Consider the following 24298-nt stretch of genomic DNA (forward strand, 5'->3'; position numbering starts at 1 on the left):
TTCCTTGGGGACGCTGCTCTGCAGCATGGTGTCCCTGTGCCCACCTCCACAGGGGATTGGGTGAGGAGGACAGGAGCTCTGCTGCAGCCCAGCTCCAGTCAGGACCGTTTCCCAGTTTCGTTGGTGCCAGTGGAGCCTGGAACAGTGGGGGAGTGGAAAAAAACCTTGGCGCCAACAGCTGCTGCTGGCAAGGATGCACTGCCAGGCTCCGGGCTGCTCGCTAATGAGGTGTCTGTGCTGCTGCTGGCTCTGCTTGGTTCCTGGAGCCCACTGGGAACCCAGGCCTCATGCTCCAGGAGCTCCCAGGAGCTTTCCAGGAGCCTGGAGCAGTTCTGGTTAATGCCACCCCAGGAGAGGCGGCTGTGCCAGCACTGCACTAGGGAGAATCCATCCCATAGGATGGGGGGATCAAAAGACCCTCCCCTGCACTAGCATTAGGCTGCCACTGCCAGCTGGAAAAAGGAGCAGCTCCATGAAATCAGCAGGAGAGAATTAAGTAGGGATCCCCCTAGATGTGGGCATGCTGGATGTGGAAGTGCCTCCCTCCTAGAAATGCTGGAGCGATGGTGTTGCAGCATTCCCGGAGCAAACCATGGGCATCCCTGTGATCCCACAGGGCCCTTCTCAGGTGTGAGAGGGCAGGTGACTGACCCCACTCCCTCCAAACAGAGAAGGGAAAGGGAATGTTTCAGCTTGCATGAAGCAAAATAATCCACGTCAACCTAAGGCATTTTCCAGGGCTGTGAGCACAGCAGGAGCACAGGAGAATGACAGCGCCCCTTGAATCCCAACACTCACTTTGGATCCTAGAGCTCCCCTTCGATCCCGGCTGCCTCGTTTCTCCCCTCTGCCGCCACGTCATCTGTTTCTGTTTTCAGCGCCTGGGAACCCCTGATTCACCCCATCCCACAAGGATGCTTCCCGGGGCTGGGAGAGTGTGGGAGGGCTAGGGTTTGGGGCAGGGGAGCATATGATGCCACCCCTCTTCCTGCTCCATTCCTGCCGTGTGCCTGGGCTGTGCGGGTGCGGGTCCCTTGGCCTGGGCAGGGGGGTCCCTGAGGCGGGGGCACCTCCGCCCGCCGCTGTCTCCCTGGCTCGGCGGCTCCGCATCCCGCTCTCCTGTTGCTCAGAGATGTGGAGGCAGTTGCTAAGAGACACCGACACGTCAGTATCTGGCCCTAAGGAAAAAAAAAGAGGAAAAAAAAAAAAAAGAGACAGAGAAAGAGAGAGACAAGGGAGGACGAGGAGGAGGAGGGGAGGAAGGAGGTGGGGAAAGACCTGCTCCCATCGCCAGGCTCGCAGCAGCCTTGGCCGCCGCTGCCGAAGCCCAGCTCCCGACTTGGCTGCCTCCGGGGTGTGGGCGGCCACCGAGGCCCCCCATCACCATCCGGAGCCCCCCACATCGCCACTCGGGACCCCCACATCACCGCAGGGAGCCAGGCCCTGCTCCCTCCCTGGCCAGTGAGTACCCCGGGGCACCCCGGCCTCACCGGAGGGGTCGGGGCGCTGCGGGGATGGGGCGTGACCGGGATAAGGTGGGCCGGTGGGAGAGGATGGAGCTGGGGGGATGCGGGCAGGGGAGGATGGAACAGACGTGGTCAGGTGATGGGGAGCGAGGGCAGGCCCGGGGGGTCCCCGTTGGGTGCTGGGAATGGGGATCTTCCCCCGGGAGGAGAGGCGGGTAGGGTGTCCCTGGCACCGGGCTCAGCTCGTGGTGGCGGGCGGCCGCTGGCGGGGGTTGCCGTGGAGCGGCACCTCTGCTCTGCCCACCACCGGCCAGGATGTGCTAGCCAAGGTCAGCAGGGCTGGGTGGGGGGGGGAGCTTTTCTGCCTGGAACCCCCGGGGGACGCTCGGAGGAATGACCCCAGCCCGGTGAGCACGGGAAGGGTTCCCAGAGGGCTGCAACAGCTGCGGCCCCCTCGGCGGGGCGTGTGGCCGGCACGGCTTCCCCCCCTCTGCTCTTCCCCGCAGGCAGCTGCTGACGGCCCGACGCCGGCCCCGCCGGTGCCCCCGGAGGGGTTGGCGTCGCCCCCCGGATGCCGCCGGGATGCCGGGAACGTCGCTGTGACCTCGGGGAGCCGGGCCCCGCGGCCGGCCGCCGGCAGCGCCGGGCGTGAGCGGGCGGGCGGGATGGCCCCCGGCGCCCCGTGAGGGCCGCGGCCACGAGGCCATGCTGCTGGGCCCCTGGCTGCTGGCGGCGGCGGCGGCGGTGGCGGCGGCGGGCGCGGGCTGCCCGGTGCTGTGCAGCTGCCGCGGGCAGGTGGTGGACTGCAGCGGGCAGCGGCTCTTCTCCGTGCCCCCCGAGCTGCCGCTGGACACGGGCAACCTGAGCCTGGCCCACAACCGCATCGCCAGCATCCCGCCGGGATACCTGGGCTGCTACGGGCAGCTGCGCGCCCTCGACCTGCGCAACAACTCGCTGGCGGCTCTGCCGGCCGGGCTGTTCCGCGGCGCCCGGCGCCTGGCGCACCTGGACCTCAGCTACAACAACTTCAGCCTGGTGCCCGCCGACATGTTCCGCGAGGCCAGCGCGCTGCTGCGCCTCGACCTCAGCCACAACCCGGGCCTGCGCCGCGTCCACCCCCAGGCCTTCCGCGGCCTGGCCCAGCTGCGCGAGCTGGACCTCAGCTACGGCGGCCTGGCCGCCCTCAGCCTCGACGCCCTGGAGGGGCTGCCCGGCCTCGTGGGGCTGCGCCTGGGGGGCAACCCCTGGCTCTGCGGCTGCGCCATGGAACCCCTCCTCAAGTGGCTGCGGGGCCGCATCCAGCGTTGCTCCTCGGGTAGGTGCTGCCAGGATGCCCGCGCACCGTCCCACCCCGGGGCTGGCCGCCGGGCTGATGCCGTCCCTCTATCCCGCAGATTCGCAGCCAGCGGAGTGCTGGGCTCCCCCCGAGGTGGCGGGGGCCCCGCTCCTGTCGTTGACAGAAGAGAGTTTCCAGGCCTGCCACCTCACACTGACCCTCGACGACTATCTCTTCATCGCCTTCGTTGGCTTCGTCGTCTCCATCGCCTCGGTGGCCACCAACTTCCTACTGGGCATCACGGCCAACTGCTGCCACCGCTGGAGCAAGGCCAGCGAGGATGAGGATGTTTAGGGACCATCACCGCAAACAGACCCCCGCCCCGGCCACCCCCTGGCCCGGCCGCCCCTGCGGGGACACCAGACTGTGCCTTGTCCGCGTCCCCTCCCGCTGCCCCCCCTGCTGGGGTGGCCCTCAAGACGCTGGGGACACCAGGGGACAGCCCTACTTCCTTTTGCCCCAAAGTGGGGAGTTTTTGCACCCCCCATCACCATGAGCTTGTAACCCCTCCTGTGCTGTTCCCACTGCCCAGGACTCATTGAGGCAGTGATTTGGGAATCCCCTGGGACCCCCCCCCCCCCCCCCCCCCCACCTCTGCCTGGGAGAGACAAAGTGTGTGTGTTTTGGGGACCACAGCCACTCTCCTTGGAGGCATAGAGGAAATCCCTGCTTTCAGCCCCAAAGCAGCACTGCTGGAGCCCCCCAAATCCTGCACATATTCTCTAGCCTCCCCAAAAATCCAGGAGGGTAGGAAGCGTTACTGACACCCAGATCATCACCACTGTTCCAGAGCACCCCTGCATCTTGCTGGTGACACCAGGATGTGCTGGAACAGCACCGGGACCAATGAGCCAGGCAGTGGGATGGGCTGTGACATCTCCAGGGGATGGGTTCTCCCAAGGATGGCACCTCCCAGGGACTGCGTTTCCTAGGGATGACATCTCCCAGAGATCACATCTCCTTCCTTTTCAAGGCCAAACAGGGGACTGCATTGCCCACTCTGGGGGAGGTTTGGGAGGTGGAAGGAGCTCTAAAAAGGGGGGTGGGGGGGTGGGGGGGGAAGTTAAAAAAAAAGAAACAACAAGACTAAAAAGCAGAAAGCCAACAATCCTCTGTCCAGCTGGGACAGCCATGTCCCCAGTGCCTGTGTCACCTGTCCCTGGTGTCTGTCACCCTGCCACTGTGGGAGCACATCAGGTGGGGAGTGGGGCTGGGGTCACCCGGGGGCTGCTCCTTCCCCTGTACCCCATGGAGGAGGAGTGCATAGGGAGGGGGGTTTGGTTTAACTGCAACCCACCCCAAAAGGGCTCCAGCTGCACCCCAGCCCCAGCACTGACCCTGGGAAAGGGAACTTGGCCTCTGCCTTCTCTATTTTGACTGGGTTTTTATTATTTTCCTTTCAGTGAGTCCAAGAACCCCCCTGCTCCACAACCCCTGCAGCCCTCACAACTCCTGCACCCCTGCACCAGCCACACAGACATGGAGCATCCACCTGCATCCCACTGATTCCTTCCTCTGCCTCATCCTCATCCTCTTCTTTTTGTATTTATATTTATATTTTATTTTCCTTCTCTTTTGTTTCTCCTTGTCTTTTGATTTCCTTTCCTTTCCTTTCCTTTCCTTTCCTTTCCTTTCCTTTCCTTTCCTTTCCTTTCCTTTCCTTTCCTTTCCTTTCCTTTCCTTTCCTTTCCTTTCCTTTCCTTTCCTTTCCTTTCCTTTCCTTTCCTTTCCCTTTTCCTCTTTTCTTTTCTTTTCTTTTCTTTTCTTTTCTTTTCTTTTCTTTTCTTTTCTTTTCTTTTCTTTTCTTTTCTTTTCTTTTCTTTTCTTTTCTTTTCTCTTTCCTTTTCTCCCCCGAACCCCGCTCTTTGTACGTTTTGTAACCGCGGGTTTTGTACCACGGGGCACTTTTTCAGCGCCAAACCTCGACAATAAAGAGTGTCAGCGCAGCCGGGGCCGGGACACGCGTGTGGCGGGGGGGGGGACACGTGTGTGTGTGACAGGGACATGTGTGTGACAGGGACATGTGTGTGACAGGGACATGTGTGTGACAGACACCCGCGTGCGTGCAGCGGGCACAGGCGACGTCCCGCAGCCTGCAGAAAGCATCAGCCGTGCTTTTCCCTCCAGCGCTTCCTGTTATTCCTCCGGCAACATCTCCCGGCTCCGGCGGGGCCCAGCTGTGGCCGCCGGGTCACGTCGGCGTCCCCCCCATCCCCGGGACCCCCTCCGGGCGGGCGGGGGGACGCGGGGCAGGTCCCGCCTGGCCGGAGCCCAGAGGTCGGGCAGCAGCTGTGCCGCGTCCGGCCGCGCCGGCTGCCCCGGGGGAGCGATGGGGGCAGCGGCCGGACAGTGGCTCCCAGCGACCACCCCCAGTGCCCGGGGCACCCCCGAACCCCGGCATTGCCCTGCATGTCCTTCCATTTGTCCATCTGTCCCTGTTTCCATGCACTCATCTTTCCCTTCCTCCCAGTATATCCATCCATCCATCCATCCATCCATCCATCCATGCATCCATCCATCCATCCATCCACATAACACAATCCCACCGACCATCCCAAACCTCCCCCACCCTCCCAAACTGCCCCCCTCCGTCATCTTTTCCACCCCTTTTCCTCTCTCTGTCCTCCCCCTCTGTCCCCTGCTCAGTCCTGCAGGGTCATACAGGGCCCACAGGACCTTCGGGGGTACCCTCACAGTGTGAGGAGGAGGGGGACTGGACCGGCCCCCCAAGGTCCCCCAGGACTTGGCACAGTGGGGACACACCTAGGCAGGGACCCTTCCCCCCAAAATTCCACCCCCGGCAGCCACCGCTCCTACCCCACAGCGACAAAAGTTTCTGAGCCCTGGGTGTGGTGCCAAAGCTTTCCCGCGTATTTGACAAATCCGAGTTTTCACGGCACAAACGGGAGCTGCAGCACCCCCCACCCACGCGGTTTCCCTCCCCCTCTCCGTTTGCTTTGGGGCGGGAGGTGTGAAGGAGTCCGAGCCCGGCTGTAAACACGGAGGTCACTTCAAAGGGGACATGCCCGGGGACATCCTTAGCACCACCAGATTATTTCGGCACCCCCGGGCGGGATGCAAGGCGGGGGCGGGGGGGCGGGGGGGGGGGGGGGGTGGAAATGAACATCCCGTTTGGCAGCTTGGAAAAGGATTGGGGGGGGGGGCTGCCCCATCCTTGTCCCAGTTCCCATCCCTGGTGAATCCATCCTACCCGGTGCCCACTTTTACTCCCTGTGCAGAATAATACTTGTTTTCCCAGCCCAACTGGGACCTGGCAGTCTCCCTAAGGCACCGCATTTTGGGGTTTGAGGACCCCCAGGGTCGCAGAGGATCACACCCACCCCCCACTCCCCAGCCATCTTTTCCAAGCTCCCCATCCCCCCGCCATGCCTGCTGTCCCCCCTCTATCTTCCCTCCTCATCTTCCCCAGGCACTCTCAGGAAGGCAACACCTTCCTTATCTTCTTCCGACGGGTGGTCCGGCCCTGCTGCCCCTCACCCCCAGCTCCGGCCTTGTTATTTTTCTGGAGTGTCCCTGCACTTCTCCCCAGAGACTCTTCAACCAAATATTTCCCTCCTGGAAGGGAAAGGGAAATCTCCAAGACGCGGATAGAAAGTCGGCAGTTCCGTCTCCGCTGGCCGGGCGCCTGCAACCATTTCCGCACCCGGCGGCTGAGCTGGATGGGGGGGAAGCAGCAAATCCGACCCCCCCATAGTGCTGGGGTATTTGGGGGTGATGGAGGGATGGAGGGAGAGAGGGAGAGAGGGAGAGATTGAGAGAGGGAGGGAAAGGAGGACAGTGGGATGAAGGGATGGGCAAAGGGAGGGAGAGAAGGGAAACATTGTGTTATCATAAAGGTTGGAAGAGATCTTTAAGATCGATTCCAGCCATCAACCCAGCCCCTGTAACCACAAAACCATTAACCCACGGATGGATGGATGGATGGATGGATGGATGGATGGATGGATGGATGGATGGATGGATGGATGGATGAGGGGACTGTTGGACTGATGGGTGGACAGCTGGATTGACAGATGGATGAGAGATATCCAGGGGTCTCTCCAGGCTGAGGGAGCCTGGATGGCACTGGAATGTAAACACACTTTGGGATGTGTCCCTGGATGCAACATTCCCACTCCTCAAGCTCCCCCAGCCTTTACACTACCAAACCAGATCCATCTGGAAACTCCCCAGAATCCTCAAGGAGGCTCCCACCCCTTAGGCTGGGGGGTTGTGCAGCCCCCAGCCCCCTGGCCGCCCCCTCCGTTCCCTCTCTCAGGACAAAGGACTGTCCCCACACAGGGAGACTCCGGGCGGTGGCCCCCAAACATGGTGAGGGCCGGCAGGAAAGCGGAGGCAGCTCCCTCCGACGGGAAGCATCCCAAGGAACCCAGTAATGATCCCGCATCCTTTCTGAGAGAGAACAAAGGCTGAGGAGACAGGATAGTTCATCACCAATAAATGGAGGATGTAAATAGCAAATAGGGGGAAGATTTATTTCGAGCAGAGCCTCAGGAAGCGGCGGGGGCTGGAATGGGGGGGGGAAATGGGACAGGAGCCATTTGGTGGCTCAGCCAAATCCTGGTTGGGGTGATCCAGGGTCCTGCCCGGTGCCCAAACCTCCCATCAACGCCCTCTTGTCCCTCTTCATACCCATTCCTGTGTCCCCATCTGCACCCAGGGGGACCCATGTCCCCATCCCTCACGTTTGGGTGTTTCACAGCACCAGGTCCCACCCGGGTCTCGCCCCAGCCTCAGATAAGGATAAAAGCTCCAAAACGGGATTTGGTGGGACAGTGCTTCCACCTGATCCAATCACAGCTGGGGGGGCTGGGGCAGGCAAGTCCTGACCATGGGGTCACACACCCCCATTCTGGCACTGCAATGCTCCCAAGGGTTGGGATGGAGGTTTTCCTGCATTTCCCGAAGTGTTGCTGAGGAAGAGACTAGGATAATCTGTCCCAGGCAGAGACCCCCCCCCCACAGTGCACGCACACACACCCCCCACACACTGCATCCTCACTCACGGACACCCTAAAACCCAGCCATACCCCCCACCCCTGCATCCACCACATCCCCCACCCTGTCCCCTCGAGGGAACTGCGCACACCCTGCTCCTTTTTTAACCAAAATTCATTTATTTGTCACAAAACACAAAGCCCTGGGGGTGCCGAGGGAGCCGCCCCTGCCTGAGCCCCCCAGGGGCTCCTCCCCGGCTGTGCCTCAGTTTCCCCTTCCCACGAGCAGGGCTTTCCAGCGGGGGATCCCCAAAGCAAGCCAGGCTTTGGGGCGAGGCGGAGGTGGGGGGGGGGGGTCCCCCCGAGTAGACCAGCTCGGGGGGCGCCGGGGGCGGTTGGGGAGGGGGTCAGGCGCGGAAGAGCGTCTCCTGGGTGGCGGGGTCCAGCTTGCCCCCCGGGCCGGGGCCCCCTTTGCCACCGGGGGGGTGGCTGTGCCCCGAAGAGTAGCTGGCAGAGCGCTCGGGGCCGGGGCCGGGGGTCCGGCAGCAGAGGAGGGCGGCGCAGGCGTGGCGGAAGCGGGGGTCGAAGAAGGCGTAGAGGAAGGGGTTGAGGCAGCTGTTGATGTAGGCGATGACCGTGCAGTAGGGATGGAGGTTGTTGAGGAAGGTGTGGAGGGTGCAGGACCAGGGCAGCACCTCCAGATCCATCAGCACGTAGAGGGTCTTGACCAGGTGGAAGGGCAGCCAGCAGCCCCCGAAGGCGGTCACCAGCACCGTGATGATGGTGAGGAGGCGCTTGCGCTTGCGGGGCCCCTCGGCCCGCTCCCGGCGGAAGTGAGTGGCCACGGTGCGGGCGATGAAGAAGTAGCAGGTCAGCATCACGGCGAAGGGGGCCACGAAGCCCAGCGCGGTGGAGGAGAGCCCCAGCCCCACCTCCCAGGCACTCTCTGTCCCCTGCGCCGCCAGGTCCCCGTAGTCCATGTAGCAGGTGATCTTGGTGTCCCCGCCGAGGGTGGCCGCCCGCCGCAGCACCAGGGCGGGCAGGGCCAGCAGGGCCGCCAGCAGCCACAGGGCCACGGTGGCCAGCAGCCCGCTGACCCGTGAGCGCAGCTTGGCGGTGGCCAGCGGCCGGACGATGGCCAGGTAGCGGTCGAAGCTGAGGCCGGTCAGGCAGAAGACGCTGGCGTACATGTTGACGAACACCAGGTAGCTGCTGACCTTGCAGGCTGCCGTGCCGAAGGGCCAGTGGTAGCCCATCCAGACGTAGGCGGCCCAGAGGGGCAGTGTGACTACAAAGGTGAGGTCGGCTATGGCCAGGTTGGCGATGAAGGTGTCGGCCGAGCGCCGGCGGTCGCGGCCACCCTTGAAGATGGTGCAGAGGACCAGCCCGTTGCCGGTGGTACCCAGCAGGAAGACCAGCAGGTAGATGGTGGGAAGCAGGGCCAGCGAGGAGCCCCACTCCGTGTACTCGCAGTCCGTATCGTTGTCGAAGCCGTAGGCGTAGGCGTCCGTCGCCTCCTCCATCCCGGCGCTGGGCTCCGCTCCGCTCAGCTCATCCCGGGCTCACCGGCTCCTCCGGTCCCTGAGCCGCCCGCGAATCCCACCGCGTTACCTCCCCTTCCTCCTCCTCCCCGCCCTCCTCCTGGAGGGGACGGACAGGACAGGACAGGGCAGGAGGCAGGGCCGGGGGGTGGCCCCCGTGGGAAACTTCACAGCTCCCCCCACCTCCATCTGGCTCCTGCCCGGGGGGTTTTACCGAGCTCTCACCCCTGTGTCAAAGCGCCGACCCCCGAGATAAGCCCGGCCCTACCGCGCCCGGGGGGCTTGGTCGCCCACCACGATGGCGTTCGGTGCTGGAGTCAGGGCAGCAGCGCTAGGGAGCTCAGGAACGGCGGGGGAGCTTCAGCCGACATTTGGGATTTCACCTCACAGCGCCGCATTCAGCGCCGGGGTGTCACCACGCCGGGGATGCATTTCACATCGGGCACTTGGCAGCGGTGGTGGGGTCGCACTGGGGAGGTGGTGTCACACTGGAGGGAGTCGCATTGGAGGTGGGAGGATGTGCATTTGGCATTTTGCATTTGGCATTTTGCATTTGGCTCTTGGGATTCTCCGTTTTGCTCCCAGCTTTGCCACACCGTGCGCACTGTGGTGGATCCGGGGGTTCCCCCAGCGTCGGGACCCCACTTTGAGCACAACACGCCGAGGAGATTTATACATTTACCAAAACTCCAGGGCAGGGAGGGGGGTTCTGGGGCCCCCCACGCTGTAAAAATATCATTTTAGGGCAGCAGCTGCCGCAGGACCGGCTGCCACCGGAGCTCTCTGTGTATCCCAGCTCCGCGGGTTGCTCATGGAGCCGGGACGCGGCAGAGCTGAGCCAAGGGAGAACAACCTTCCCCGCACCCCACACATACATTTTGGGGGGTGGGAGGAGGGAAGGCCCCCGTGGTGGTGAGGCCGTGGTCTGGGATTGTGTCATTGGGATTGAACTATTGAAATTCCAGCTCTAGGGAAAAGAACCGAAGAAGCCGAGCGGGACTTTGCAAAGTGAGGTCTGAAAAGCCCCAAGTCCCCCGGGACACACAGGGGGAGTCTGGGCTGGGGCCTGGGCTGGGGCTGAAGGGGGGGATTAAGCATGGGCCGGGCTCTAGGAAGGGGCAGGTTTAACACCCGAGTGCAGCGACGGAGGCTGGGGTGGGAGGGGGCACAGAGCCCACCGGGACCCCACACCGGCTTAGCGGGGCTCTTCTACCAACAAAGAGGCATAAAGGAGGGGTTGTGGAGGGAATTCAGTGGCTGAAAGAAGTGGGGAGAGCTCACAGAGGTCTCCAAAATGAGACATATCGGTGTAGGGGGGCAAAGGGGCTGGTAAATGGGGGTGCGGGTTAGGGGGCTGCGGAGGTGGGGGCACAGCAGCACCGAGCCAGACACCCAGAGCTGCAGCGTCGGCCGGGAGAACAAACCGGGGCTTAATCAGGCTAGAGATAAAGAACGATCCGGTATCTCGGTGCCTGGACAGCCAGCTTTTGGGGGGAGGTATTAAACCCAAAAACTGTTCAAACTGGTGGCAGAACTGCGAGGGTACCCATTTCCAGTTCAAATCCCAAATTGGAATGATGAAGGACTGGAACTTCCCAGCCCCCACTGCAGACACGACTCGAGCCTTTCCCCTAATTAACAACATTAACGGGGAAACACCACCACTGCTAATGAGCCCCCCGGGATCGCAGCGAGGCTCCCCGGGCTGCTCCCGCCCTGGCCGGAGCCCCGTTAATGAGCTGGACCGCTAATGAGCAGTTCCATTAATGGCTATTAATAACAATCCCAGCTATCTCTGTCCTAATAGGGACACGGCACAAGTTATCCCTTTCCAGCCGCCACACATGAATCCGTTTCCAGTCTCTCCCCTTTCCAAAAACTGAGGGCTGAGTGTCCTGGTCACCCCCTTCGCTGTCCTGGAAGCTGCGATGGCTCGGCCTCGGTAGCACCCAGGGGGTCCCATTGGTCTCGGCGCCCGGGAAAGAACCCCCAAGGCTGGGTTTGTGGTGGCCACGGGTGGTGGGTGGGTGGCCAGGGCTGGGCTGATAAGGAACCCGTGGGGCTGATAACGAGCCCCGCTATCGGTAGCAGGGGGAGAGCAGGAGCCGCTCTCTCTGCGGGGCGAGGGCACCAGCCCTGGGCACCACCGAGGGGCTCCGGGACCCTCGTTTGTCATTCCCAGGAAAGAGCCCCAGGACTTGGCACCAGAGGCTCCACTGGGAATAAGCCAGGCTCCCGGCGTCCCCACTGGCTCTGCAGGGGGTTTGGGGTGGGAGCCCCCAGGGGGTGGGATGAGGAGCCAGACCCCCTCGACCCCCCGAGCAGGAAGGGCAGCGTTTGACCCTGCACGAGGAGGGATCCGGCAGCTTCCTCCGAATCCACCAGAATTACTCACATCCGACCGAGGAAGTGACACCCCCAGGACACAACTCCTGTCCCTCTGTATCCTCTTCCACGGGCTGCGCTGCGAGCGCAGCGCTCCTATTGGCAGCTGCCCCCGCGGTGTCCCCTGTCCCAGGGACAGCGCCCTGAACCCCTCTTCCCTCTGCTGCCACACCCCAGCCCTGCCCATCGCCCCCCAAAACTGCCCTGCGCCCCCTCCAGGCTGGACACGGGTGGGTGTTGCGAGCCACGGGTTTATTGGAGTGGGGGGAGTGCAAGCCCCCGGCGTGGGATGGCAAGGACACGGAGGTGCTGGGGGGGATGGCACCCTGGGGACAAGGGAGAGGGCTCGTAAGGGCTCATATAGGCACTGGGGACACTGGGCTGTACTGGGACAACCCCGGGTGGGCAGTGGGGCTCACAGAGGGAGCACTGCAGATTGTGTGGGCAGTAGGAGCCCGATGGGGATCCCGGAGAGCCCCTCACCAGGCCGTGGGCTGCCCCTCAGTGTGGTGGATAGGCAGGGGGTTGCCCCATGGCCCCCGGGGCTAGAGGCCAAGGGAGAAGGTGCCTGAGTCGGTGGATTGCTTGTCCCGGGAGCAGGCCCCCAGCGCCCCGGGGGGACACGCCGTGGGGCTGGCAGGGGTGGCAGGCACGCCGGCCTCTGGCACCTGTGGGGCAGAGGACGGGCACTGGGTGAGTCATTGCATCATGGATGGAGGTGTCCCCATCACCAGGGCACCCTGGGCCCATGTCTGACCTCCTCGAACTTGCGGGCCTTGTAGTGTTCAGCACCCTTGAGGAAGTTGAGCAGGATGATGTCGCACAGCACCGTGCCCTGGGGGTGGCAGCGTTGGGGTGGGGGAGCACCGTGCTGTGGAGCACTCCCAGACCCCCACAGAGCCATGCCGCTGTCACCTGCGGCTGTGCTGGGTTCCCATGCCCCGTGGACATGGGATTTGCCCCTTTTGCCCTGGGAGGTGTCACCACTTTGGGGCTGAGAACGTCCACAACTCACCACACCGATGGAGGTGAAAGCAGCCACCGTGTTGATGAGGGTGGGAACAATGCCAAACTTCCCGGCCTGAAGGAGCAGAATTCCTTGTTGGCCAGAGTCCCTGCCCCCCTGCCACCCCCCGAGTCCCCTGCCCCACACATACGCTGCCATACACCAGAACATCAAAGCGGATCCCAAAGGCCTTGATGAGGGTGCGGCGCTCGGAGCCATCGGGCCAGCGGTAGTATCTGGCATGCCTGCAGGGACACAGGGACACGGGGACATGGGAAGCCATGCCAGGCAGTGCACACCCCTGTGCCATGCGTGTCCTGGCCGTACCTGAAGTTGTATCCAGGGGCAGGGGTCCGAGCCAGGCTGTCCAGGCGGGTGAAGGAGTAGCGGGGCAGGCAGAGCTCCCAGGCCCGGTCCAGGTCACACACCCACCCGATCTTGATCCCCAGCACCCCTCCCTGCCCCAGTCCTGCATCAGCACCATGGACCCTGGCCCCATGGCACCAAGTCCCCACCCTTCTGCATTCCATGGCCCCATGCTCCATGTCCCATGAACTCACATCCCACATTCTCTCCTCCCCAAGCTCCACATCCCACTGCACTCCATGTCTCAAATCTCCATGTCTGTACAGCCCATGTCCCACATCCCAAACCCCATGCACCCATGTCCCTGTGTCAAGCCCCACATCACCACTGTGTGTCCTGTTTTCCTGTATCCTCATGTTCTGTTCCCAGCATCCCTCAACCCTGCATAACCCGTGTTATTCAAGTCCACATCCCCATCTTCCATGTCCATGTCCCACCACCACATATCCCCCCATCCCATGTCCCTATGTCCCACACCCCATGTCTCTGTGTCCCCATGTCCCCATCCCCTTACATCCCACCTGCTTGTACCACTATGTATCCACACCCACCCCATTCTCCCCCCATGCCTCCCATGTCCCCTGTGTCCCTGCTCACGGTGGCAGCCAGTGCAGGGAAGTCCTGCCCAGCCAGACGAGCCACGTCCCCCAAGCGCAGGATGGGGCACAGGGGCTGCAGCTGTGGGTGGAATCGACAGCGACCCAGCTCTGCTCCACTGCCAGGGGGTGGCAGGTTGGTCCTGGGGACACAGGGGCAAGTGGGGGCATGGAGGGATGCACCATCAGGCAGCAGTCTGGGATTCATGGACCTCCATCCCAGTGTCCCCCCACCATCTTATGCCTGTGTCCCCATGTCCCTGTGTTAACCCATCCCCCTGTCCTCATGTCCCCCTGTGTCCCCCCGCGTCTTGTGCCACTCACTTCTCAAAGCCAAACAGCGGGAAGCGGATGCTGTTCTTGATGAGGAGGGTGAAGTTCTCAGCTTCCAGCATGACGGGGCTGGAGGAAAGGGGGTGACACTGGGGACACGGCAGAGGCCATGTCCCCTGCTCCTCCCTGTGTCCCCTTGGCCCCACTTACACGTCAACGGTGTCCACCTCAGGCGGGCACCAGCCCTGGATCTCGCAGGTGCGCAGGGTTGCGTTGTAGCGGACACAGCGCCCTGTCAGCATCCCTGGGACCCCTAACCCCTGTCAGCACACCTGGGACCTCGGACCCCTGAGCTCTGTCAGAACCCCTGGGACCCCTGAACTCCATCACTACCCCCAGGGGCTTCGTGGAGACCCCAGATCCCCATCAGCACCCCTGGGACCCCTGAACTCCCGTCAGTACCCCCCCGGGCATCCCTGAGACCCCAGATCCCCGTCAGCACCCCTGAGATCCCCACACCCCTCTCAGTACCCCCCGGGCATCCCTGAGACTCCAGATCCCCATCAGCACCTCTGGGACCCCCGGACCTCCATCAGCACGCCTGGGACCCTGAACCCCCGGCTTCTCCAAGACCTCCAGCTCCTTTACCGGAACCCCGTGCCACCCCCAGTCCCCTGAGCCCACCAAGGGTCCGTCACTCCTGCCCGTGGTGTGTCCCCCCGGTCCCTCTGGCCCCCCTCAGCCCCCGTTGCCACCGTGGTTCCTCACCGTTGTTCGTGCCCGGGCTGAGCTCCCGGCAGTCCCGGTCCGCCGAGCAGTGGAACGCGGCTTCGCTCTGAGGGGCGGGGGTCAGCGGACGGGGGCTTACCGAGGGATTCCCCCGAGCGCCCCCTGCCCCCTCCCCCGCACCTCCGGGCACACGCCCTGCGCCTGCTCCTCGGTCCGGATCTGCTTGGTGACCACCACGAACACCGAGGTGCCCTGAGGGACGTCGCTGTCACAGGACCCGACCGGGCGTGGGGAACTGAGGCGGGGGTGGCCTCGCGCCCCTCAGCGAACCCTCCGGTCCCCGGTGCTCACCTGGGGGGGCGTGATGTAGTCGGCCGTGTCCATCACCTGCCCCGCATAGCGCCCCACGCCCTTCACCTTGGTGACCACGGAGGACTCGATGGCGGTGTCCCGTACCTGGTACGCTTTCTCATGGAGGAACACCCAGCTGGGACAGTACCGCGTGTGACGCTGGGGACAGTCACCCCCGGACACCACTGGCACCCCCAGGCACCCCCCGGACCTGCCTGTGATACCCGGCCCCCCGGAGCTGTTAGCGCTACCGGCTGCCGGTCCCCGACAGTCGCTTGTCATCCACCCGCCGGTGGCTGCTGTCACCCCCCGGGAGCACTCGGGGACAGGGACCCCCCCTTCTGTCATCCCTTGGGACAGAGCGGCTTCTCCGCCCCTCGGTGTCACCCACACTGTCCCCTTCCCGTCATCCACCCGAGATGCTCTACTGGCTGTCACCCTTGTGTCGTCTGTAACGACACCTTGCTGTCCCCATCATGTCACCCGCACCGCCACTCTCTCTGGCTGTCCCGCTTGTGTCATCCGCACCGACATCCTCTGTCCCGCCTTGTCAACTGGCACACTCTCCTGGCTGTCCCCATCGTGTCACCTGCTCCGGCACACCTGGAGTCCCAGCACTGACACATTTTGTCACCCGCTCTCCTGTACCTCCTCTGCTCCATCACCCCCTACTCCCGGCCTGGCCAGCCCCTCACTCCGCACCGCCACCCGGGTGTCCCCTCGCTGTGACCCCACTGCCACACGCCGTCAATCCCTCATCACTCTTGTCATCCCCGGGTGTCACTTGCAGCAGCGAGTGCGAATCACCGCGCTGCTGCGGTGCCGGGAAAGGGTTCGGGGGTGTGTCCCGGGGGATGTCCCGGGGCGGGGTGTCCCAGAGGTGCCGCGGGCTTGTCCCGGCGGCTGCCGGGGGGGCTCACCCGACGAAGTAGGCGAGGATGAGGAGCTGGACGCCGCGGTTGACGACGCCCACCACCCAGCTCTTCACCACCACCGACTTGGTGGTCTCGTAGGAGAAGAAGTCGCTCACCCAGCGGGTGCGGGAGCTCGGGAGGGACATGGGCAGCGCGGGGGGCGGCCGGTGACGGGGTTACGGACAGGGCAAGGCAGGGCTGAGGGAACGGAGGGTGATGCGGGAAGGGCAGGGCAGGGGTGCGGACAGTGAGCAGGGATGTGGGCAGGGCAGGGCAGGGCAAGGCGCGGGTGCAGGCAGGGGTGCCGGCAGGGCCACGGGCAGGGTGCGGGTACCGGTAGGGTGTGGGCAGCACCCACAGGGGTGCGGGAAGCGAGGGCGGTGCCGGCGGGAGGGCGGAGGCGGGGGCAGGGCGGGTGCCAGGGGCGGGGGCACGGCCTGGGGGAACGGGAGGGCTCGTCCCTCCTTTCTGGGGGGGATGGAGGGGTGCAGGAGGGGATCCTTCTCTGGGTTCCTGTGGCGGCGAACCCCAAATGAGGGACCCATTCGGACACCGGGGAGCCCCGCGTTGGGGTGCACGTGATGGGGTGCGCCTCAGACCGGGGACGTCTGGTTTGGGGGGGACACCCCTGCGGGGGAGCACAAAGGGCGTGCCCCGTGCGTGTGGTTTCGGGGCTACCCCGCCCTGGGCCGCCCCATTATCCGGATCCAACACTTTGGGGACCCCCGGGTTTGGAAGGGGGGGGGGGGGGGGGGTTGTCCCCACACGAGGTGACGTCACGGGGCTCACCCCGCTCTGGCCAATGGGGTCCCTCTCCCCTCTCTCGGTGGTTTTGGGCGGGGCAGAGCGGCGGCCGGGAGGGCGGGGGCGCGGCCGCTCTATCCCCGCCCCGGCCGCCTCGGTGGGCGGGGTCGTAGGGCGCGCTGCCGGGCCGCCCGCGGTGAGGCGGAGAGCGCTGCACGGCCCCGCCCCGTCGCCAGGGGGAGCCAGCGCGGACCGGCGCCCTGCCGGAAGTCTATGCGCGACTTCCGGCGGCCGTGGCGGCGGCTCCGCGCGGTTCGCGGTGCGCAGGCGGGAAGAGTGGCGACGGTGCGTCTGTGGGGCCGGGGGGGCTTGCCCGGGAGATGGGGGTGTCTGGGTCTCGCGGGGAGGAACCCAGAGTAAGGGGGGCCGGGCTGGGATGGAGGAACAGGCCTGAGCTGGGAGTAGGCTCGGGGCGGGGTACAGGCCTGGGGTTGGGGGGAGGCCCGAGGGGGCACTTGAGAGCTCAGGCCCCGAAGGAAATTGGGGATGCGGTGTATGGTTTGGGGTGCGGAGAGGCCACATAAGGGAGGAGAAAGGCAGGGGTGAGGGGTTTCGAAAGGTGCGATGGTACAGCGGTGGCCGAAGGGTGCAGGAAAGGATGGCCCTGGGGCCACGACATATCTGGGGAAGGGGGCGAGTGGGGCCGGGGGTCGCCCTTGTCAGTGAGTCAGGTGCCACCGCGAGAGACAGCGTCCGGGGCTGGGAGCAGTTGAAGGGGTAAGGTTTGGTTTTGGGGGCGCTGGAGAGAGCCAGGAGCCCATCGCCAGCCCGGCTCACCTGCTGTCCTCCTACAGCTGCCGTGACTGACTTCTCTGCCGCTGGCCCGGGCATGCCGGGCTAGGGGGGCTGCTGAACTCCCCTAAACTCGTCCCCATCCCCTCCCACACCCCACAGCCGCTATGGCCGATACGCTGGAATTCAACGAGATCTACCAGGAGGTGAAGGGGTCCATGGTAAGCGAGGGGACATGGGGATGGCCCCAGCGTTGGGATGTGAATGGGGGGAGCGAATGCTGTGCGGTGAGGAGGGTGTGGGGGGTGAAACTCTGGCTGGTTGATGGTGTGGGTGCCTGGAGGGCTGCACCCAACAGTACCATGGTTCCTTCAAGGTTCCATGGAACTGAGTCCCCTCATGCCTAGCTCTCCCACAGAATGATGGGCGGCTGCGGCTGAGCCGGCAGGGTGTCATTTTCAAGAACAGCAAGACAGGGAAGGTGGACAACATCCAGGCTTCAGAGCTGGCCGAGGGCGTGTGGCGGCGAGTGGCACTGGGACACGGCCTCAAGCTGCTCACCAAGAATGGCCACGTCTACAAGTATGACGGGTTCCGGGAATCGGTGAGTCCCTGGTCCCTGCTCCCAATGCCTTGGGCCTGTCCCAGATCCAGCTGTGCTCCCTGCCAGCCCCAGAATAGCTCTGTCCCCTGCATTTCCATGTTCAGGAACTGTGTCTCACTTGGGGCTCTGGGCACTGGTGGCTCCTGATGGTGTTCCCTCCTTCTTGCCCAACCCAGGAATTTGACAAGCTCTCAGATTTCTTCAAGGCCCACTATTGTCTGGAGCTTGCAGAGAAGGATCTGTGCGTGAAGGGCTGGAACTGGGGCACAGTGAGGTTTGGAGGTAAGTTCCAGTCGCAGCCAGAGGCTGTGGGGCAGGATGTTGCCACCAGTGTGGCTGTTCTGCTGCCCCAGCCATTCCCTTGGGAGCAGCTGCTTTCTAGATTCATCCTCAGGGACAGTGAGGACATTTGCCATCTCAGGAGGGACCTGAATCCCAGGGGGCCGTGCTTGGTGTAGAATCTGCACGTGTGTGGCAGAGCTGCTGTTCTTCAGGGAGCCAGGGGAGCTGGTGGATGTGCCTCCAGCTCAGGGACTGGGACACATGGGGTCAGGCAGTTCCTTTTTGTGTGTTTCTGGGATGCAGCTGGAAGGGAGAAAGCCTGGAGATTTTGGAGTGGTGGGAGTGCAGTGATGAGAGTAGAGTCACTGCTGGATTTTGGGAGAAGAGCAAGACTGTGGCTGGAGGTGGGATTTGTGGGGCACAGCTCTGAGCTGGCTGTGATATCCCCACAGGGCAGCTGCTGTCCTTCGACATCGGGGAGCAGCCAGTGTTCGAGATCCCACTCAGCAACGTGTCCCAGTGCACCACGGGCAAGAATGAGGTGACGCTGGAGTTCCACCAGAACGATGATGCCGAGGTCTCACTCATGGAGGTCCGGTTCTATGTGCCCCCTACCCAGGAGGATGGCGTGGACCCTGTGGAGGTGCGTGGGACTGGCAGGAGGGCGGGGGCTGGCAGGGACGGACACTTTGTGACCACTCCCCTTGCAGGCCTTTGCCCAGAATGTGCTGTCCAAGGCGGACGTGATCCAGGCCACTGGAGATGCCATCTGCATCTTCCGGGAGCTGCAGTGCCTGACACCACGCGGGCGCTACGACATCCGCATCTATCCCACCTTCCTGCACCTGCACGGCAAGACCTTTGACTACAAGATCCCCTACACCACCGTGCTGCGCCTCTTCCTGCTCCCGCACAAGGACCAGCGCCAGATGTTCTTCGTGGTGAGTGGGAATGGCTCAGCCCTCCCCTGGAAGGCCATTGGGGGTGGTTTGGGGAGGTTTCGTGTATTCACCACCTGTTCTCTTTACAGATCAGCCTGGACCCCCCAATAAAGCAAGGCCAGACCCGCTACCACTTCCTTATCCTGCTCTTCTCCAAGGATGAGGACATCTCTCTGACCCTCAACATGAATGAGTGAGCTCCCCCAATGCCACGCTGCTTCCTAGACCCCTGCCTGGATCCTGAGGGAGGTGTTTACCCCTCGGACCCTGTTCTCACCTCTGCCCTTCTTCTCTCCACACAGGGAGGAGGTGGAGAAGCGCTTTGAGGGGCGGCTCACCAAGAACATGTCAGGGTCTCTCTACGAGATGGTCAGCCGGGTGATGAAGGCGCTGGTGAACCGCAAGATCACTGTGCCCGGAAACTTCCAGGGGTGAGCAGCTGCAGGGCCAGTCCCTCTCTTTCCATGTCATGCCCATGGCCAGGGGGAAGGGGATCTCTGTGTGGCTTGTGCCAGCAAGCAAGGCCTGTCTGCCAGGACTGGGCACAGGGAGAGCGTTTGTCCCCATGGATAGCAGTGTTTGTCCTGCAGACACTCTGGAGCCCAGTGCATCACCTGCTCCTACAAGGCCAGCTCGGGGCTGTTGTACCCACTGGAGAGGGGTTTCATCTATGTGCACAAGCCCCCCGTGCACATCCGCTTCGATGAGATCTCCTTTGTCAACTTCGCCCGTGGCACCACCACCACCCGCTCCTTCGACTTTGAGATCGAGACCAAGCAGGGCACCCAGTACACCTTCAGCAGCATCGAGAGGTGGGTATGGGTTGTGGGGCCAGCCTGGCTTTGCCCACCAGGGCTCTCCAGCACCCCCAGCCTGACCGTGCCCTCTCCTACAGGGAGGAGTACGGAAAGCTCTTCGACTTTGTCAACGCCAAGAAGCTGAACATCAAGAACCGAGGGCTGAAGGAGGTATCAGCCACATGGGACCGGGCTTGCACCCACTGGCGCTAGCACTGCCTTCTCCCACAATCCAGCTGCTTTTCCCTCCTTTTTTCACCTCTCTTTTCTTTCCTTGCCCTTGTAGAGGAAAAAGGTCCGTGCGATATCCCTTCCTCTTTCTCCTCTTCCTCCTTCTGGTGCAGGTTTCCTGTGCATGGCCGTGGTGGTCTCTGACTAACCCAGTAACCTCAGCGTGGTGTGCGAGGGCCCCCCTAACCCCCATAACTACTCTGCCCCTCTCTCCAGGGCACGAAGGGGGGAAGGAGGGGGGGTCACGACCGTGTCAATCCTGTGCCCTGTACATGCCCAGGGCAGTACTCACCCAGGGCTGTGTTCCAGAGGGGCACACAGAGAGCAGCTCTCATCCTACCTCTCTGCAGGGAATGAAGCAGAGCTATGATGAATATGCAGACTCTGATGAGGACCAGCACGATGCCTACTTGGAGAGGATGAAGGAGGAGGGCAAGATCCGGGAGGAGAATGCCAATGACAGCAGTGATGGCTCTGGGGAGGAGACAGGTGAGAGCTGGGGTGGTGAGGGGCTGCCATGGTGCTCCAGGTCCTGCTTCCCACAATGATCTGAAGCACTGAACCCTCACTTTCTCTTCCAGACTCATCCTTCAACCCTGGAGAAGAGGATGATGACGTGGCTGAAGAGTGAGTAGAGGCCAGGCAGGGCTCTATCCAAAAGCCCCATAGGAACTTGCTGTTCTAGAGCTGTGTGAGCACTGAGAGGTGCTCATAGCATGCTGAGATCACCTGGATTTGGGAATGTACAAACCTAGGTTTGGGAATGTTGGGCAGCTGGGGCAGTTCTGGGTGTACTTCATTAGGCAGTATGAGAGTGTTCTAGAAGGGCTCCTGGGGAGGTCTTGGCTGCGCTTTTCAGGAAAGAGAGCAGTTGGGAGGAGGGTTAAAGCCCCAAGCTGGGGTGAAGATGGGTGGGAGTCATGGGGGGAGCTTGAAGCTGAGCCCTGGTGCCCTGAGACCTCCGAATGTCCAGGAAGCAGAACACAATGAGCCATGTTCGTGGAAGGCCACTCCTCTGGGGGCTGTTAATGGGTTAAGCCTCTGGGCTGTGATGCCTGGCACAGCTCTGAGGCTGGTGCCCCCGTGCAGGTTTGACAGCAACGCCTCAGCCAGTTCCTCCAGTGGTGATGGCGACAGCGACCGCGAGGACAAGAAACCGGCCAAGAAGGCCAAGATCGTCAAGGACCGCAAGCCCCGCAAGAAGCAGCCAGAGGTGAGGGGCTGCTGTGGGAGCAGGACCAGATCCTGGAGTGGGATCAGGCAGGTCACAGCCCCACCTGAGCTGCCTCACCTCAGGCTCCGCAACACTCACCAGTGCCCCTGCCAAAGCTGTCTTAGGATGTGTCCGGGCTGAGCCTCTTCCAAGGACACATTGTTCCCATGCCCAGCCTATCCTGGTTGTTGTTTGGCTGTTCTCCAGCAGCCTGACCCCCAGCTGTGACTCTCCAGCCCCTTTCCCAGGGCTGCAGCTGGATTGCTGGGGGGTGCAGAGGCGAGCAGGGCCCGGTCCTGAGGTGTTGGGTGAAGGGTACATTGGGGTCCCATGGGTGTTCTCCACCTCCCAGAGCAAGAAGGGGAAGGACCCCAACGCTCCCAAGCGCCCGATGTCGGCCTACATGCTCTGGCTGAATGCCAGCCGGGAGAAGATCAAGTCGGACCACCCTGGTATCAGCATCACGGATCTGTCCAAGAAGGCTGGGGAGCTCTGGAAGGCCATGTCCAAGGAGAAGAAGGAGGTTAGGGATGTGAAGCCCAGGACAGATCTGGGCCTGATACAGGAGGGGAGGCTGGATATAGAAGACTCTTCCTTGCTCCTGGGAGCCTGGAGCTGCACATGGGGAGTTCAGAAGGGGTGGGGACAACCTCCAGGTGGTGAGCTGGGTGATAAGAAGTGGGAGCACGGGGGGGGGGGGTGGGTTGTGCAGGTGGGTGCTGGAGGAGGAGGGGGAGGCCTCGCTAACCCTGTGCTTCGGCTTCAGGAGTGGGATCGGAAGGCGGAAGATGCCAGGCGGGACTACGAGAAGGCCATGAAGGAATACAATGTGGGCAGCAAGGCTGACAGCCACAGGGGGTGAGTGTACTGGCAAGGGGCTGGCAGGGCTTGGCTCCCCAAAATCGGGCTGTTCCCACGGCCAGTGCACTGCCAGCTGGGTAATGCAGGTCCTCTCCCCTCTGTCCACCCAACCTTGCACAGGGAAAGGTCAAAGAAGAAGAAGAAGAAGCAGGAGAAGCAGGTGAAGGGGAAAGGGGACAAGAAAGGTGCCAGCTCCAAGTCCTCATCCTCCAAGTCCCCGGCGAAGGGCATGAGCGACAGCTTCAAGAGCAAGGAATTCGTGTCCAGCGATGAGAGCTCCTCTGCAGAGAGCAAGAAGGAGGTGGGGGTCACAAATGGATGAGATCCTGGTCACTCTTCCTGGGGAGACAACTGTCTGGGAGGGTCCCAGCCCCTCTTCCTTGGGGAACATCCTGGTGGTTTCTGCTGGAGAGACTGGGTCTTTCTGGTACCTCATGTCTGTGGTACTTTGAAATCCCTCGAGGTGTCCCCCAGGTCACCACGATCACCCTGTCCCTGCTGTAGTGGGGGATACTGCCCTGCCTTCATTGTGCCCTGCTGACCTCTTTGTCCCCCACCTGCAGGACTCAGAGGACGAGGGAGCTGCCAGCCCGGCCCCCAGCTCAGAGGACTCTGCATCCGGCTCGGATTAGCCCCATCCCTGCTGACTCCAGGCTGGATCCCAGGTCGGGAGAGGACTGGGCGGGCCGGCCCCACGGTGGGGACCAGGGTCCCAGGCTCAGGATGGCTCCCACCCAGGAGCAGGGCCAGGTTCCCCTGTCTTCCCAGCACCTCGTGGTGGCAGGAGGTGCCAGAGGCTCCTCAGTCCCTCACCTTTGTATTCCATCAATTTATTTTTTCTAAACACTTGGGTTTCTGTCCTTTTCTTTCCTTCCCTCGTTGTTTTTTTTTTTTGGTGTTGTTTTTTGTATTTTGGGTCCGTTCACATGGCAACTGGGGTTGAATAAAAAAAAAGCCTCACTAATGGTGTTTGTGTGGGTGTGGGGCTGGCTCCCCCATCCCTGCTTCCTTCCTGCAGCCATTCAGGAGCTCGTTCCCCTCCTTGAACCGCTTCCAGGGCTGACTTCACTCTCTCCCCACCCTCCATTAGCGGCCCCCAGCCCCTGCTCAGCCATCAGGGCTCCTAATTACAGCCCCTCGCTCGATCCTGATACCATTTGGGGGTTTTTCTACCTCCCTCATGAGGGGGTTGATCCGATTAAGGCCTGCTTCCCCTCCGGCGTTGATTGCAGCTGATTCCCGGTCTGGAACCGGGTCCCGGGGGGGACCCCGTGGCTGCTTGTTCCCCCCCTCTCCTTCCAGTGCCTTTACTGGCACCGCTGGGATAGGGCTGCTGGGATAGGGCTGCGGGGAAGCAGGAGCCCCCCGGGGCAAAAACAGCGGGTTCCCAGTGGGCACAAGAGACCCTGGATGCTCAAATGGTGTGGGGGGTGCTCAACTGTCACAGCAACCTCCACCTAAATATGCATTACTGCCCTCTGGCAGCAGACCCACGGTTGGAGGACCCCGGGAATGGGATAATTTGCAACCGAAGGGATCCATGGGGTGTCCAGGGGGTCCTTCCCGGCTGTTCCGGCCCCCGAGAATGATTCGGGCGGTGCTGGAGGTCTCCAGCGCGTCCCCCACCCCCATTTTGGAAGGCTCTGTAGCTGCCCCTCTCTACGGCCCGCCCGCCACGCGGCGCCGCTCCGCCCCGCCCCTCTCCGCCGGCGGAGGCGTGGCCGGGGCGCTCATGAATATGGATGAGCAGCGCCGGTGGAGGGTGAGTGGGGGTCTCTGCTGGCATGGGGCTACGGGTAACCGGGATACCCCCGAGCTCGTAGCTCCCGCCGGGGTACCACGCGGCTTCGGACCCGGTGGGCAACATAGGTCCGGAACCCCCGAATTGGGGGGGGGCTTCGTTGTCATGGGG

General features: G+C 62.9%; 4 protein-coding genes across 6 annotated transcripts; 2 read left to right on the top strand and 2 right to left on the bottom strand.

The window, feature by feature from the left end:
• The first annotated feature begins 2171 nt into the window (after positions 1-2171).
• Positions 2172-3096, top strand: LRRC55 (leucine rich repeat containing 55). The gene is made up of 2 exons (XM_062495733.1): positions 2172-2781; positions 2861-3096. Exons 1-2 carry the CDS (start codon positions 2172-2174, stop codon positions 3094-3096), a joined length of 846 nt encoding a protein of 281 aa, XP_062351717.1.
• Positions 3097-8167: 5071 nt separating this feature from the next.
• On the bottom strand, positions 8168-9283 carry APLNR (apelin receptor). Its single transcript, XM_062495731.1, has one exon. It carries the CDS (start codon positions 9281-9283, stop codon positions 8168-8170), a length of 1116 nt encoding a protein of 371 aa, XP_062351715.1.
• A 2948-nt stretch (positions 9284-12231) lies between these two features.
• On the bottom strand, positions 12232-16067 carry P2RX3 (purinergic receptor P2X 3). The gene is made up of 12 exons (XM_062495732.1): positions 15928-16067; positions 15008-15143; positions 14837-14908; positions 14696-14762; positions 14138-14231; positions 13979-14056; positions 13656-13797; positions 13020-13150; positions 12844-12937; positions 12702-12767; positions 12444-12521; positions 12232-12354 (listed from the first exon to the last, which is right to left on the bottom strand). The coding sequence occupies exons 1-12, from the start codon at positions 16065-16067 to the stop codon at positions 12232-12234; spliced, it is 1221 nt and encodes a 406-aa protein (XP_062351716.1).
• An 893-nt stretch (positions 16068-16960) lies between these two features.
• On the top strand, positions 16961-23232 carry SSRP1 (structure specific recognition protein 1). 3 transcript variants are annotated; one of them, XM_062495726.1, is made up of 17 exons: positions 16961-17010; positions 17520-17678; positions 17876-18061; positions 18238-18343; positions 18796-18986; positions 19054-19284; positions 19374-19477; positions 19587-19715; positions 19875-20096; positions 20180-20252; positions 20663-20801; positions 20894-20939; positions 21402-21525; positions 21878-22048; positions 22292-22383; positions 22507-22687; positions 22950-23232. In XM_062495726.1, exons 2-17 carry the CDS (start codon positions 17625-17627, stop codon positions 23016-23018), a joined length of 2118 nt encoding a protein of 705 aa, XP_062351710.1. In that variant the 5' UTR covers positions 16961-17010; positions 17520-17624; the 3' UTR covers positions 23019-23232. The 3 variants fall into 3 exon arrangements, with proteins under 3 accessions (XP_062351710.1, XP_062351712.1, XP_062351713.1); XM_062495728.1 differs by having other exon boundaries at positions 16965-17010; positions 17620-17678; XM_062495729.1 differs by lacking the exons at positions 16961-17010; positions 21878-22048 and having other exon boundaries at positions 17525-17678.
• The last annotated feature ends 1066 nt before the right edge of the window (positions 23233-24298 follow it).

The sequence above is a fragment of the Cinclus cinclus genome, chromosome 6 (assembly GCF_963662255.1).
Source record: "Cinclus cinclus chromosome 6, bCinCin1.1, whole genome shotgun sequence".
Taxonomy (NCBI): Eukaryota; Metazoa; Chordata; class Aves; order Passeriformes; family Cinclidae; genus Cinclus; species Cinclus cinclus.

Coding starts and splice junctions, on each gene's coding strand:
- LRRC55 (XM_062495733.1), top strand. CDS start 2,172: ATGCTGCTGGGCCCCTGGCTGCTGGCGGCGGCGGCGGCGGTGGCGGCG. Junction 2,782..2,860: donor CATCCAGCGTTGCTCCTCGG/GTAGGTGCTGCC, acceptor TCTATCCCGCAG/ATTCGCAGCCAGCGGAGTGC.
- SSRP1 (XM_062495726.1), top strand. CDS start 17,625: ATGGCCGATACGCTGGAATTCAACGAGATCTACCAGGAGGTGAAGGGG. Junction 18,344..18,795: donor GGGCACAGTGAGGTTTGGAG/GTAAGTTCCAGT, acceptor ATATCCCCACAG/GGCAGCTGCTGTCCTTCGAC. Junction 20,253..20,662: donor AGAACCGAGGGCTGAAGGAG/GTATCAGCCACA, acceptor ACCTCTCTGCAG/GGAATGAAGCAGAGCTATGA.
- APLNR (XM_062495731.1), bottom strand. CDS start 9,283: ATGGAGGAGGCGACGGACGCCTACGCCTACGGCTTCGACAACGATACG.
- P2RX3 (XM_062495732.1), bottom strand. CDS start 16,067: ATGTCCCTCCCGAGCTCCCGCACCCGCTGGGTGAGCGACTTCTTCTCC. Junction 13,798..13,978: donor CCGCTGTTTGGCTTTGAGAA/GTGAGTGGCACA, acceptor CTGTGTCCCCAG/GACCAACCTGCCACCCCCTG. Junction 13,151..13,655: donor TCCCTGCACTGGCTGCCACC/GTGAGCAGGGAC, acceptor GGACTGGGGCAG/GGAGGGGTGCTGGGGATCAA.